We start from the raw sequence: 16,771 nt of genomic DNA, 5'->3' as shown, positions 1-16,771 counted from the left end.
CATAGCGATGATCATAGACAGTACTGTATGTAAACACGTTGTGGTGTTGTCGTTGGTTTAGACGAGCACAGCCACAACCTGTGGCAGTCATCATAACATAACACTGTCAACAGTCTAGTTAATTACATTGATCTATAATCAACTCAGCAATGCCATTCACAACATAAGGGTGACTGACAAAATAATTGATGTTCCATTTTATACAGAAAAGCATCAATTCTGTTTTAATTTCTATACATTGTGTATAGCTATCATTGCATTCCTTGTACAGTGAGGGACAGCGTGGGGATGGAGTATCTACCCGACCGTAACTCCAGGTATAAAGACGTGGACTACTGGGATGAGAGGTACAAGACAGAGAAGTCGTTTGAATGGTTCGGAGACTTCTCCAAGTTCCAGCATCTACTTCAGCGTCACGTCATGAAGGACGATGCCATCCTTGTGCTTGGTATGTGTTCTGACCTTACTTGCCTACTTGTCTTTATTTCTGAAGAAATCTTGGACATTGTGAAAATTACATTCGTGAAGACCTTACTGCATCAATGGAATGTTTGTCTCATCATTTAGTAATTTATTTGGAAAGAGGGAAACAGTGCTTTATAACGCGGCAGACCACAAGATGGCGCTGCAAGACAACGTTTGAACATGTCCATGTTCAGTATCGTCATAATATTATAATACCGTCCCTTGCAAATTCTTCAGCCCCTGGTTACATCATTCTACAGAAGCGGTTGAAAGTCATTTGTAGAGATTTTTGTACCTAGGTTTTGTACCTATTCAGTGCTTGATATGCATGCTTAATATACATTAATTTGAGCTACAAACATTTGCTGTTCAGCACACATCTGGATACTTTCACATTTGCATTCAGATTGCAAAATGTTAGCCACGCTGCCGTTATTGGAATGTAAGTCATAAACAGCATGGCTAGAGTATATATTACTGTTGTTAGCTATCCTTCAAACATTACCCAAGCACTTGTTTTGCCACTACATTGCAGATATTGTATTCGTCCCAGTAGTTAAAGCGGTTCCTTGTGGAATATTATAGAATCTAACAGTTAGTTGATGTTGACAAAGGTGTTAAACATGGTTGCATTATTTTGACGGAATATCCCTCAAAAAACGGTTTGATAGAGCCCTGGAAGAATATTATTATCCCAGTGCAGAGGATTCCAAAGCCAACCTTGCTGATATAATTGTTTCCCTGGTTTGAAGTGTTGTACTGTAGTGGCAGTGACCATGCGGAGGCTTAGGGGGGCGCTGTTGCTAGTGGTCTGTTGTCAGTCACTGTAGGGTCCCTGTTTATGTATGCGCAGCAGAGCAGCACTCTTGGTTGGGAGTGTGTGTGTGTGTGTGTGGAGGGTTCAATGCTGAACAATTGTGTCAGCGAACGACAGGGGCTTCCTGGACTATGATGGGGGTAAGACCGGTGTTGTCAGGACCTAGGCACTAGGCTCGCACTCCTCCACGGAAATCTCCTGTCATTCTCTCCTGTAGTTTTTCTCGTCTATCACTTGACCCTGGGATCAAACAGGCTCATTAAAAAAAAATATATATTTATTTCACCTTTATTTAACCAGGTAGGCAAGTAGAGAAGAAGTTCTCATTTACAACTGCGACCTGGCCAAGATAAAGCAAAGCAGTTCGACACATACAACGACACAGAGTTACACATGGAGTAAAACAAACATACAGTCAATAATACAGTATAAACAAGTCTATATACAATGTGAGCAAATGAGGTGAGAAGGGAGGTAAAGGCAAAAAAAGGCCATGGTGGCGAAGTAAATACAATATAGCAAGTAAGACACTGGAATGGTAGATTTGCAGTGGAAGAATGTGCAAAGTAGAAATAATGGGGTGCAAAGGAGCAAAATAAATAAATAAATACAGTAGGGGAAGAGGTAGTTGTTTGGCCTAAATTATAGATGGGCTATGTACAGGTGCAGTAATCTGTGAGCTGCTCTGACAGTTGGTGCTTAAAGCTAGTGAGGAAGACAAGTGTTTCCAGTTTCAGAGATTTTTGTAGTTCGTTCCAGTCATTGGCAGCAGAGAACTGGAAGGAGAGGCGGCCAAAGGAAGAATTGGTTTTGGGGGTGACCAGAGAGATATACTTGCTGGAGCGCGTGCTACAGGTGGGAGATGCTATTTTTTACATTTTTAAATTTATTTGTAATTTATTTCACCTTTATTTAACCAGGTAGGCTAGTTGAGAACAAGTTCTCATTTACAACTGTGACCTGGCCAAGATAAAGCATAGCAGTGTGAACGGACAACAACACAGAGTTACACATGGAGTAAACAATTAACAAGTCAATAACACAGTAGAAAAAAAAAGAAAAAGAGTCTACTTTGAAGAATCTCAAATATAACATAGATTTTGATTTGTTTAACACTTTTCTGGTTACTACATGATTCTATATACATTGTGTGCAAAAGGCATGAGGAGGTAGGCGAATAATTACAATTTAGCACTGGAGTGATAAATGATCAGATGATGATGTGCAAGTAGAAATACTGGTGTGCAAAAGAGCAGAAAAGTATATGAATAAAAACAGTATGGGGATGAGGTAGGTCAATTGGGTGGGCTATTTACCGATGGACTATGTACAGCTGTAGCGATCGGTTAGCTGCTCAGATAGTGGTGAGCTGAGATAAAGGGGTACTTTACCTAGCAGGGTCTTGTAGATGACCTGGAGCCAGTGGGTTTGGCGACAAGTATGAAGCGAGGGCCAGCCAACGAGAGCATACAGGTAGGTCGGAGTGGTGGGTAGTATATGGGGCTTTGGTGACAAAACGGATGGCACTGTGATAGACTGCATCCAATTTATTGAGTAGGGTATTGGAGGCTATTTTGTAAATGACATCGCCGATGTCGAGGATCGGTAGGATGGTCAGTTTTAGGAGGGTATGTTTGACAGCATGAGTGAAGGAGGCTTTGTTGCGAAATAGGAAGCCAATTCTAGATTTAACTTTGGATTGGAGATGTTTGATGTGAGTCTGCAAGGAGAGTTTACAGTCTAACCAGACACCTAGGTATTTCTAATTGTCCACATATTCTAAGTCAGATCCGTCCAGAGTAGTGATGCTGGATGGGCGGGCATGTGCAGGCAGCGATCGGTTGAAGAATGCATTTAGTTTTACTTGTATTTAAGAGCACAGAAGGAGAGTTGTATGGCATTGAAGCTTGTCTGGGGGGTTGCTAATACAGTGTCCAAAGAAGGGCCAGAAGTATACAGAATGGTGTCGTCTGCGTAGAGGTGGATCAGAGAATCACCAGCAGCAAGAGCGACAGCATTGATGTATACAGAGAAGAGAGTCGGCCCGAGAATTGAACCCTGTGGCACCCCCATAGAGACTGCCAGAGGCCCGGACAACAGGCCCTCCGATTTGACACACTGAACTCTATCAGAGAAGTAGTTTGTGAACCAGGCGAGGCATTCATTTGAGAAACCAAGGCTACCGAGTCTGCCGATGAGGATGTGGTGATTGACAGAGTCGAAAGCCTTGGCCAAGTCAATGAATACGGCTGCACAGTATTGTTTCTTATCGATGGTGGTTAAGATATCGTTTAGGACCTTGAGTGTGGGTGAGGTGCACCCATGACCATCTCTGAAACCAGATTGCACAGCGGAGAAGGTACGGTGGGATTCGAAATGGTCGGTAATCTGTTTGTTGACTTGGCTTTCGAAGACCTTGGAAAGGCAGGGTAGGATAGCCGTTTGTGTCTAGAGTGTCACCCTCTTTGAAGAGGGGGATGACCGCGGCAGCTTTCCAATCTTTGGGAATCTCAGACGATACGAAAGAGAGGTTGAACAGGCTAGTAATAGGGGTTGCAACAATTTCGGCAGATCATTTTTTAGAAAGAAAGGGTCCAGATTGTCTAGCTCGGCTGATTTGTAGGGGTCCAGATTTTGCAGCTCTTTTAGAACATCAGCTGACTGGATTTGGTATTAAATAGCCTTTCTGTTTATTCAGTGGTATGAATGCATCACATTTTATTTAGCAGCAGATGAAGACTATTGCAGATGGAAAAGTATAGCGAGTGAAATGGTCGTCAGTTTACAAAATAAAAATAAAAAATGAAATATGCATCAATATTGATGCATGTTGGTCAGCTAATATCAACTTAATTATTTCTCTTTGTATATTTTTTGTGGATCAACATTTGCTTTTGTGCACACAAACATACTATAGTAAAATCCTCAAATGAAACCGGGTGCCAATGTAACAGATGTGAAATGGCTAGCTAATTAGCGGTGCGCGCCAGTGGTGTTTCAATCGGTGACGTCACTCGCTCTGAGACCTTGAAGTAGTGGTTCCCCTTGCTCTGCAAGGGCCGCAGCTTTTGTGGAGCGATGGGTAACGATGCTTTGTGGGTGACTGTTGTTGATATGTGCAGAGGGTCCCTGGTTCGCGCCCGGGTATGGGCGAAGGGACGGTCTAAAGTTATACTGTTACACCATCCTGTGTCAACCAGTAACGCCTCTGGGAGAAGGGGGGAATGTATCTCGTATTGTGTCATCGATGTATGTCGAAACCTCTATCCCCTCCACCAACCTGCGTCATAGTATGGTGCTGCTGCAAGACAGACCACTCTTTCTGCAAGACAGACCACTCTTTCTGCAAGACAGACCACTCTTTCTGCAAGACAGACCACTCTTTCTGCAAGACAGACCACTCTTTCTGCAAGACAGACCACTCTTTCTGCAAGACAGACCACTCTTTCTGCAAGACAGACCACTCTTTCTGCATGTTGATTTGAGCCTAAAGAAAAATAATTCCATCGCCTAGGACTGGATGCATTGTACACTGAAGAGTTATCTCGCACTCACAGGCACTTACACACACGCAGTCACACGTTTCTGTCACTGGCACTTGCACTGTCTCTTCACACATAGACGCTCACATACACTCACATCTACAGCTCAGCTATATATAGGTTATATATCCACACACACAAACCCCTGCTTCACCCGTCGTCTCAACAGTGGTGTTTCTGGATGGTGTTTAGGTGAGGCCATTGGCTCATATAAACTGTCACAGAGAATCTCCCTCACTGTGGTGTGTAACACAGCGGTATAACTCTAAAGCATGGAGAGAGGTGGAGGAAAGGGGGGGATGATTGTGTCAGGATGGAGGGGGCAGAGAAGTGGAGGAAAGGGATGAAGGGGAGGTAAATGGGAGGGAAGGAAGGAGAGAGGGAGGGAGGGAAGGAAGGGAGGGAAAGCAAGATATAGGGATTGAGGAAAGTAGAAAGAGATGGGAGAGGAATAGAGAAGTTCCTGTGCCGTGAGCATTGGTGTCCATTTGATTGTTTAAGAGTCTCTTTTTTAACTTTTAGTTTATTCTATCCGGATATCTGAAAAAATATCACACTATTATTAGAATAGTAAAATCATCCTAATACCCATCCCTAGCCCTTTCTTCCTTGCTCCCTGGACACACCTGGAGCCCAAATGGATGACGTATGTTGCCCAGCTGAGAGTCGAGTGTGGAGACGAATGGATTCATTTCAGTCAGTCACCCTAAGAAGCCCTTCCCAGCTAGTATATGTTGGCTAGTTGGCGGCAGCAGCAGCAGCATGGGGCAGCAGCAGCATGGGGCAGCAGCAGCAGCATGGGGCAGCAGCAGCATGGGGCAGCAGCATGGGGCAGCAGCAGCAGCATGGGGCAGCAGCAGCATGGGGCAGCAGCATGGGGCAGCAGCAGCATGGGGCAGCAGCAGCATGGGGCAGCAGCATGGGGCAGCAGCAGCAGCATGGGGCAGCAGCAGCATGGGGCAGCAGCAGCATGGGGCAGCAGCATGGGGCAGCAGCAGCATGGGGCAGCAGCAGCATGGGGCAGCAGCATGGGGCAGCAGCAGCAGCATGGGGCAGCAGCAGCATGGGGCAGCAGCAGCATGGGGCAGCAGCAGCAGCATGGGGCAGCAGCAGCAGCATGGGGCAGCAGCAGCATGGGGCAGCAGCAGCATGGGGCAGCAGCAGCAGCATGGGGCAGCAGCAGCATGGGGCAGCAGCATGGGGCAGCAGCAGCAGCATGGGGCAGCAGCAGCATGGGGCAGCAGCAGCATGGGGCAGCAGCATGGGGCAGCAGCAGCATGGGGCAGCAGCAGCATGGGGCAGCAGCATGGGGCAGCAGCAGCAGCATGGGGCAGCAGCAGCATGGGGCAGCAGCAGCATGGGGCAGCAGCAGCAGCATGGGGCAGCAGCAGCAGCATGGGGCAGCAGCAGCATGGGGCAGCAGCAGCATGGGGCAGCAGCAGCATGGGGCAGCAGCAGCAGCATGGGGCAGCAGCAGCATGGGGCAGCAGCAGCATGGGGCAGCAGCAGCAGCATGGGGCAGCAGCAGCAGCATGGGGCAGCAGCAGCATGGGGCAGCAGCAGCATGGGGCAGCAGCAGCAGCATGGGGCAGCAGCAGCATGGGGCAGCAGCAGCATGGGGCAGCAGCAGCAGCATGGGGCAGCAGCAGCAGCATGGGGCAGCAGCAGCATGGGGCAGCAGCAGCAGCATGGGGCAGCAGCAGCAGCATGGGGCAGCAGCAGCATGGGGCAGCAGCAGCAGCATGGGGCAGCAGCAGCAGCATGGGGCAGCAGCAGCAGCATGGGGCAGCAGCAGCATGGGGCAGCAGCAGCAGCATGGGGCAGCAGCAGCAGCATGGGGCAGCAGCAGCAGCATGGGGCAGCAGCAGCAGCATGGGGCAGCACCAGCAGCATGGGGCAGCAGCAGCAGCATGGGCCTAGTGAAAACGGGTCAAATAAATGGATGTTTCTGTCGATGTGCGAGGGAGAAATAACTTGTAGTATTGGTCACCATCTCTAATTTGTCACGTTCGTCATAACGAGGAGACCAAGGCGCAGTGTGATAAGAATACATTCTTCTTTATTTACACGAAGAACACTAAACAAACTATACAAAACAAATGTGACGCTATAAGACACGAGTGCTGACAGGCAACTACACATAGACAGACAATAACCCACAAAACCAATATGGAAAATGGCAACCTAAATCGGATCCCCAATCAGAGACAACGATAAACAGCTCTCTGTTTGGGAACCAATTCAGGCCACCATAGACCTACATATACCTAGACATACTAAAACCCCATAGATATAGAAAAACCCCTAGACAATACAAAAACACACATACCACCCTCGTCACACCCTGACCTAACCAAAATAATAAAGAAATCAAAGATAACTAAGGTCAGGGGGTGACATTTATTCCATCCCACTTTATTTTATTTAGAGTAGAATAGCTGTCTTCATGAAAAATAGCTTGTAATATTTGGTAGTAACCACCTGAATGTCACTGTGATACAGTCTACACCAGTGGGCACATTCGCAGTCAAAAAGCAAGCCGAGATCTACCGCTCAGATTAAAAATGTAACATTAACCTAATAAAAATAAAATTTTGCAGTCGGCCTAATACATTATCACAGCATATTGGCTATATGCCTGACCTGCCAATATTATTTTTCTCAAACCATACTATATTTCAAAACTCAAGCTTTGATAACAAAATAGATCAGTTGGTGTAGCGCTTGCGAGGCACAGCTGAGCATAAATTGAAATTATTTGCTACTAATGAGCTTTTTTAATTAACTGGACTGATGGTACCTTTGGTCATGGTGCTTTCAAGACCACTGGGACTCGGGAAGGTGGAGTCGGTCTTTTCAGACGGTGCACAGAGCTTCTGAATGAAGTGCCCCTGCCGCCAACAGCGCAACACGAATAATACTAATACTGATAATAATAAGAACACTAATAATAATACTAATAATAATACTACTACTAATACTAATAATACTACTACTACTAATACTAATAATAATACTAATAATAATACTACTAATACTGATACTAGTACTAATAATACTAATACTAATTATAATACTACTAATAATACTACTACCAATACTAATAATACTAATTATAATACTAATAATAATACTAATACTAATACTAATTCTAATAATAATACAAGTGGAGTCAAGCCGTTTCTACAGCAATGTTTGGTGATGGAATGCCTTGAACATGGACTGGTTGGTGACCACTGGTTTACACTGCTCAATGGGTACAGTTTGTGCTGCAAGCCAACAACATGTGGCAGTGTTCTTTGCTCTCAGTTGCTGCAGTAAGGAGAGTAGCTAGACAGTGTAGCCTATATCGGGCCAGTAGGGAGAGTAGCTAGACAGTGTAGCCTATATCAGGCCAGTGGGAGAGTAGCTAGACAGTGTAGCCTATATCGGGCCAGTAGGGAGAGTAGCTAGACAGTGTAGCCTATATCAGGCCAGTGGGAGAGTAGCTAGACAGTGTAGCCTATATCGGGCCAGTAGGGAGAGTAGCTAGACAGTGTAGCCAATATATGGCCAGTAGGGAGAGTAGCTAGACAGTGTAGCCTATATCAGGCCAGTAGGGAGAGTAGCTAGACAGTGTAGCCTATATCAGGCCAGTAGGGAGAGTAGCTAGACAGTGTAGCCTATATCAGGCCAGTAGGGAGAGTAGCTAGATAGTGTAGCCTATATCGGGCCAGTAGGGAGAGTAGCTAGACAGTGTAGCCTATATCGGGCCAGTAGGGAGAGTAGCTAGACAGTGTAGCCTATATCAGGCCAGTAGGGAGAGTAGCTAGACAGTTTAGCCTATATCGGGCCAGTGGGAGAGTAGCTAGACAGTGTAGCCTATATCGGGCCAGTAGGGAGAGTAGCTAGACAGTGTAGCCAATATATGGCCAGTAGGGAGAGTAGCTAGACAGTGTAGCCTATATCAGGCCAGTAGGGAGAGTAGCTAGACAGTGTAGCCTATATCAGGCCAGTAGGGAGAGTAGCTAGACAGTGTAGCCTATATCAGGCCAGTAGGGAGAGTAGCTAGATAGTGTAGCCTATATCGGGCCAGTAGGGAGAGTAGCTAGACAGTGTAGCCTATATCGGGCCAGTAGGGAGAGTAGCTAGACAGTGTAGCCTATATCAGGCCAGTAGGGAGAGTAGCTAGACAGTTTAGCCTATATCGGGCCAGTAAGGGGAGTAGCTAGACAGTGTAGCCTATATCAGGCCAGTAGGGAGAGTAGCTAGACAGTGTAGCCTATATCAGGCCAGTAAGGAGAGTAGCTAGACAGTTTAGCCTATATCGGGCCAGTAGGGAGAGTAGCTAGACAGTGTAGCCTATATCAGGCCAGTAAGGAGAGGAGCTAGACAGTGTAGCCTATATCAGGCCAGTAAGGAGAGTAGCTAGATAGTGTAGCCTATATCGGGCCAGTAAGGAGAGTAGCTAGATAGTGTAGCCTATGTCAGGACAGTAAGGGGAGTAGCTAGACAGTGTAGCCTATATCGGGCCAGTAAGGGGAGTAGCTAGACAGTGTAGCCTATATCAGGCCAGTAATGAGAGTAATGAGATGTACAAATATACATATTTGTATAAAAACATACAGAGCTCCGTGTACGTGTGTGTAAATATATGAATGTATATGATGAAATATCAGGTACCTTGATGATTTATATTGACCTGGTTGAGATATATCCCTTTTGTTACTTATTAGATCTGTTTCACCTGTCCTTGTCTCCACCCCCTCCAGGTGTCTCCCATCTTCCCCACCTGTCCTTGTCTCCACGCCCTCCAGGTGTCTCCCATCTTCCCCACCTGTCCTTGTCTCCACCCCCTCCAGGTGTCTCCCATCTTCCCCACTTGTCCTTGTCTCCACCCCCTCCAGGTGTCTCCCATCTTCCCCACTTGTCCTCTGGGTATTTAAACCTGTGTTTTCTGTCTGTCTGTTACCAGTTCGTTTTGTTGTTTCAAGTCGACCAGTGTATTGTCTTAGCTCCTGGTTTTCCCCAGTCTCTCTTTTTCTCGTCCTCCTGGTTTTTGACCCTTGACTGTCCTGACCCTGTACCTGCCCGCCTGACCATTCTGCCTGTTCCTGACATTGAGCCTGCCTACCGTCCTGTACCTTGACCTCTACCCTGGATTTTAGACCCCTGCCTGCCTTGACCTGTCGTTTGCCTGCCTCTGTTGTTACAATTAACATTGTTACTTCACACAGTCTGCACTTGGGTCTTACCTTGTTGCCTGATACTTCTAACTTACAGACATACAAACAACAGTCACGTCAAGTAATCTATGCTTTAAGTTGATTGGAGAATCATTTTTTGCACCATATCCCTGGATCTAATTGAATGTTTTTGCCGTTTGGAAACTTTGAATGTGGACTATATGCGTCCGAAACAACCCCGCTTCAGGCTCTGGCAGGAGCTATGGTCAATGGGAAAGAAAGCCTCTACAATTAGTATAATGATGATCATAACAATAATAGTAATAATACCAATAAGGAGATCAAGAAAACGGAGGGTTATTATTATTGATAGTATTATTATTGATAGTATTATTAATAGTAATATTATCGTTATTAATATTATTATTATGAATAGTATTATTAATTGTATTATTGATCGTATTATTGTTGATAGTATTATTATTGATAGTAATATTATTATTATTGTTATTATTAATATTATTATTAATAGTATCAATTATATTGTTCATTATTATTATTAATATGATTCTTATTCATTCTTATTAATATTATTAATTAGTATTCATATTATTGTTATTTATTATAATTCATAGTATTTTTTAGTATTATTAATATTACTATTATTATTCATTATTATTATTAATTATTAATATTAAGAAGCAGCATCTCTATTATTTCTGTAGATATACACTACCGTTCAAAAGTTTGGGGTCACTTAGAAATGTCCTTTTCTTTTTTTAAAGAAAAGCACATGTTTTGTCCGTTAAAATAACATCAAATTGATCAGAAATACAGTGTAGACATTGTTAATGTTGTAAATGACTACTGTAGCTGGAAACGGCAGATTTTTAATGGAATATCTACATAGGTGTACAGAGGCCCATTTTATAAGCAATCATCTGGTTAGCACAGCTGAAAACTGTTGTTCTGATTTAAGAAACAATAAAACTGGCTTTCTTTAGACTAGTTGAGTATCTGGAGCATCATTATTTGTGGGTTCGATTACAGGCTCAAAATGGCCAGAAACAAAGAACTTTCTTCTAAAACTTGTCAGTCTATTCTTGTTCTGAGAAATGAAGGCTATTCCATGCGAGAAATTGCCAAGAAACTGAAGATCTCGAACAACGCTGTGTACTACTCCCTTCACAGAACAGCTCAAACTGGCTCTAACCAGAATAGAAAGAGGAGTGGGTGGCCCCGGTGCACAACAGCAAGAGGACAAGTACATTAGAGTGTCTAGTTTGAGAAACAAACACTTCACAAGTCCTCAACTGACAGCTTCATTAAATAGTACCCGCAAAACACCCGTCTCAACATCAACAGTGAAGAGGCGAATCCAGGATGCTGGCCTTCTAGGCAGAGTTGCAAAGAAAAAGCCATATCTCAGACTGGCCAATAAAAGAAAAGATTAAGATGGGCAAAATAACACAGACACTGGACAGAGGAACTCTGTTCTTAAGTAATAATATAACCATATACAATTTCAGTAGCATGTCTTAGACTGATGGACTATGCCATCCTCACGGCCTCCACAATGGATCAGACAAACATGGATCAGTCCACAGTGGATCAGTCCAATCAGACAGGCCTCCATAATGTATCACTCCACTCAGACAGGCCTCCGTAATGGATCAGTCCACTCAGACAGGCCTCCACAGTGGATCAGTCCACTCAGACATTTTTTATTTTTATTTTTGCTACTGCTCGACTGAAGAAATCTTGGTCGAACAAACAATCGACCAGTCAACTAAAGCTTTGCCCCATCCTCCTCCTCCTCTTCCTCCTCCACCTCTTCATTCACCCATTCCTCCTCCACCTCTTCATTCACCCATTCCTCCTCCACCTCTTCATTCACTCATTCCTCATCCACCTCTTCATTCACCCACCTCTTCATTCACCCACCTCTTCATTCACCCATTCCTCCTCCACCTCTTCATTAACCCACCTCCTTATTCACCCATTCCTCCTCCACCTCTTCATTAACCCACCTCTTCATTCACCCACTCCTCCTCCACCTCTTCATTCACCCATTCCTCTTCTCTTGCTCTCTGTCTCACTCTCTTTCTACATGTCAACCGTTTTCTACATACTGACCTATTTACAATGTCAGTATTTGTGTAGCTTTATATTTACATGGCCCTGCATGTGCATCCAATATGTTTACTTCTGAGCTGTACTTGATAGGATATGCCTGGGGTGTGTGTGTGTGTGTGTCATGTTAGTAAAAGGAACAGAACAGTCACTGACCCCTTCCAGTCTCACTTCCCCTCTGTGTGGCACACACATTACCACTGGTCAACACTGACGCACGGCCTTACTCATGCTTTCATTACCTGCTTGTTGGATGATGCTGGGAATTACCAGGGGCCTCATGATACCATATTATCACAATACTTAGGTGCCGATATGATACTGTATGTATTGCGATTCTCATGATTCTATATGTATTGTGATTCTCATGATTATATATGTATTGTGATTCTCATGATTCTATATGTATTGTGATTCTCATGATTATATATGTATTGTCAAATCAAATCAAATCAAATTTTATTTGTCACATACACATGGTTAGCAGATGTTAATGCGAGTGTAGCAAAATGCTTGTGCTTCTAGTTCCGACAATGCAGTAATAACCAACAAGTAATCTAACTAACAATTCCAAAACTACTGTCTTGTACACAGTGTGAGGGGATAAAGAATATGTACATAAGGATATATGAATGAGTGATGGTACAGAGCAGCATAGGCAGATACAGTAGATGGTATCGAGTACAGTATATACATATGAGATGAGTATGTAAACAAAGTGGCATAGTTAAAGTGGCTAGTGATACATGTATTACATAAGGATACAGTCGATGATATAGAGTACAGTATATACATATGCATATGAGATGAATAATGTAGGGTAAGTAACATTATATAAGGTAGCATTGTTTAAAGTGGCTAGTGATATATTTACATCATTTCCCATCAATTCCCATTATTAAAGTGGCTGGAGTTGAGTCAGTGTCAGTGTGTTGGCAGCAGCCACTCAATGTTAGTGGTGGCTGTTTAACAGTCTGATGGCCTTGAGATAGAAGCTGTTTTTCAGTCTCTCGGTCCCAGCTTTGATGCACCTGTACTGACCTCGCCTTCTGGATGATAGCGGGGTGAACAGGCAGTGGCTCGGGTGGTTGATGTCCTTGATGATCTTTATGGCCTTCCTGTGACATCGGGTGGTGTAGGTGTCCTGGAGGGCAGGTAGTTTGCCCCCGGTGATGCGTTGTGCAGACCTCACTACCCTCTGGAGAGCCTTACGGTTGAGGGCGGAGCAGTTGCCGTACCAGGCGGTGATACAGCCCGCCAGGATGCTCTCGATTGTGCATCTGTAGAAGTTTGTGAGTGCTTTTGGTGACAAGCCGAATTTCTTCAGCCTCCTGAGGTTGAAGAGGCGCTGCTGCGCCTTCTTCACAATGCTGTCTGTGTGAGTGGACCAATTCAGCTGTCTGTGATGTGTATGCCGAGGAACTTAAAACTTGCTACCCTCTCCACTACTGTTCCATCGATGTGGATAGGGGGGTGTTCCCTCTGCTGTTTCCTGAAGTCCACAATCATCTCCTTAGTTTTGTTGACGTTGAGTGTGAGGTTATTTTCCTGACACCACACTCCGAGGGCCCTCACCTCCTCCCTGTAGGCCGTCTCGTCTTTGTTGGTAATCAAGCCTACCACTGTTGTGTCGTCCGCAAACTTGATGATTGAGTTGGAGGCGTGCGTGGCCACGCAGTCGTGGGTGAACAGGGAGTACAGGAGAGGGCTCAGAACGCACCCTTGTGGGGCCCCAGTGTTGAGGATCAGCGGGGAGGAGATGTTGTTGCCTACCCTCACCACCTGGGGGCGGCCCGTCAGGAAGTCCAGTACCCAGTTGCACAGGGCGGGGTCGAGACCCAGGGTCTCGAGCTTGATGACGAGCTTGGAGGGTACTATGGTGTTGAATGCCGAGCTGTAGTCAATGAACAGCATTCTCACATAGGTATTCCTCCTGTCCAGATGGGTTAGGGCAGTGTGATTCTCATGATTCTATATGTATTGTGATTCTCATGATTCTATATGTATTGTGATTCTATATGTATTGTGATTCTCATGATTCTATATGTAATGTGATTCTCATGATTCTATATGTACTGTGATTCTCATGATTCTATATGTATTGTGATTCTCATGATTCTATATGTAATGTGATTCTCATGATTCTATATGTACTGTGATTCTCATGATTCTATATGTAATGTGATTCTCATGATTCTATATGTAATGTGATTCTCATGATTCTATATGTACTGTGATTCTCATGATTCTATATGTATTGTGATTCTATATGTATTGTGATTCTCATGATTCTATATGTAATGTGATTCTCATGATTCTATATGTACTGTGATTCTCATGATTCTATATGTATTGTGATTCTATATGTATTGTGATTCTCATGATTCTATATGTATGTGATTCTCATGATTCTATATGTACTGTGATTCTCATGATTCTATATGTATTGTGATTCTATATGTATTGTGATTCTCATGATTCTATATGTATTGTGATTCTATATGTATTGTGATTCTATATGTATTGTGATTCTCATGATTCTATATGTATTGTGATTCTATATGTATTGTGATTCTCATGATTCTATATGTATTGTGATTCTATATGTATTGTGATTCTATACGTATTGTGATTCTCATGATTCTATATGTATTGTGATTCTCATGATTCTATATGTATTGTGATTATATATGTATTGTGATTCTCATGATTCTATATGTATTGTGATTCTATACGTATTGTGATTCTCATGATTCTATATGTATTGTGATTCTATATGTATTGTGATTCTATATGTAATGTGATTATCTTGATTCTATATGTATTGTGATTCTATATGTATTGTGATTCTCTTGATTCTATATGTATTGTGATTCTATATGTATTGTGATTCTATATGTATTGTGATTCTCATGATTCTATATGTATTGTGATTCTCATGATTCTATATGTACTGTGATTCTCATGATTCTATATGTATTGTGATTCTATATGTATTGTGATTCTATATGTATTGTGATTCTCATGATTCTATATGTATTGTGATTCTATATGTATTGTGATTCTCATGATTCTATATGTATTGTGATTCTATACGTATTGTGATTCTCATGATTCTATATGTATTGTGATTCTATATGTATTGTGATTCTCATGATTCTATATGTATTGTGATTCTATACGTATTGTGATTCTCATGATTCTATATGTATTGTGATTCTATATGTATTGTGATTCTCATGATTCTATATGTATTGTGATTCTATACGTATTGTGATTCTCATGATTCTCTATGTATTGTGATTCTCATGATTCTATATGTACTGTGATTCTCATGATTCTATATGTATTGTGATTCTATATGTATTGTGATTCAATAGTGTGATTTTATTGCGATTTGGCGGCGTTTTGGCTCAGATACACATGACCAGTGCTAGCTAATGCTACCTACCTACAGTAGCAAAAATTAAATTAAATAGAATCTTGGAGTAAAATATAGATATATACTGAACAAAAATATAAACGCAACATGTAAAGTGTTGGTCCGGCTTTTCATGTTGAAATAAAAGATCCCAGAAATGTTCCATAAGCACAAAAAGCTTATTCCTCTCTAATTTGGCAAAACAAATTTGTTTCCATCCCAGTTAGTGAGCATTTCTCCTTTGACAGGTGTGGCATATCAAGAAGCTGATTAAACAGCATGATAATTACACAATTGCACCTTGTGCTGGGGACAATAAAAGGCCACTCTAAAATGTGCAGTTTTTTAATTTTTTTATTTCACCTTTATTTATATTTATAACAGTTTTGTCACACAACACAATGCCACTGGCATTCAGACTGCAGGAATGTCCACCAGAGCTGTTGCTGGGGAATTGAATGTTCATTTCTCTACCATAAGCCGCCTCCAACTTCGTTTTGGAGAATTTGGCAGTACGTCCAACCGGCCTCAAAACTGCAGATCACGTGTAACCACGCCAGCACAGGACCTCCACATCTGGCTTCTTCATCTGGGGTGTGAGGGGGGTTGACTTTAAATTTACTGATTTCCGTACATGAACTGTACCTCAGTAAAATTGTTGCATGTTGCTACATGACTAAAGTGTCAAATGTAAATCTCCTATTTAGAAATCTCGAGAGCTCTGACTATGACCACATCTCATTCTGTTCCTGTAACGACCCTGTTCTCCTTTTCTGTAGACGGAGGGCAGCATGTAAGTGACTGAACAATGTTCTCAGAATGTTCTGTCCCACTGCACATGGCAGACTAGCCCATGATAAGACCAGGACATCTCAGATGCTGGAAACACTGCCCTGGGGGATTCTGAAAGATTCAGAATGCTTTGTGTGAGAGAGAGAGCGAGGAAGAGAGCGTGAGAGAGTGTGTATATCTACGCATGAATTAGTAATTTCTTTACAGCAAGAATCTCAGACTCTCTGAAAACAACAAAACGTTTCAGTTAGCCTATTGCCAGTTATCCTTTTGCCAGTTATCCTATTGTCAGTTAGCCTATTGCCAGTTAGCCTATTGCCAGTTAGCCTATTGCCAGTTAGCCTATTGCCAGTTATCCTATTGCCAGTTAGCCTATTGCCAGTTATCCTATTGTCAGTTAGCCTATTGCCAGTTATCCTATTGTCAGTTAGCTTAT

At 43.1% G+C, this 16,771-nt stretch overlaps 1 protein-coding gene and 1 long non-coding RNA gene across 5 annotated transcripts in view; one reads left to right on the top strand and one right to left on the bottom strand.

Annotated features, from left to right (window-relative positions):
• Positions 1-16,771, top strand: part of ece2a (endothelin converting enzyme 2a) — a 216,461-nt gene that overhangs the window by 242 nt on the left and 199,448 nt on the right. For 2 of the 4 annotated variants that reach the window (XM_036986430.2, XM_090182797.1), the window contains exon 2: positions 272-448. In XM_036986430.2, coding sequence (XP_036842325.2) covers positions 289-448 — 160 coding nt within the window. In that variant the 5' untranslated portion in view covers positions 272-288. Of the gene's footprint in view, positions 1-248; positions 449-16,771 lie in introns of all 4 variants that reach the window. The other 2 variants (XM_036986429.2, XM_090182798.1) reach the window with 1 other exon arrangement.
• The window catches only part of LOC149982155 (uncharacterized), a 472,901-nt gene that overhangs the window by 392,581 nt on the left and 63,549 nt on the right, over positions 1-16,771 (bottom strand). The window lies entirely within an intron of this gene.

This window comes from Oncorhynchus mykiss, chromosome 8, assembly GCF_057628025.1.
Source record: "Oncorhynchus mykiss isolate SJ-2025 chromosome 8, ASM5762802v1, whole genome shotgun sequence".
Taxonomy (NCBI): Eukaryota; Metazoa; Chordata; class Actinopteri; order Salmoniformes; family Salmonidae; genus Oncorhynchus; species Oncorhynchus mykiss.
Note: the sequence above shows the minus strand (reverse complement) of the source record. Positions and strands in the feature narration are given on the sequence as shown.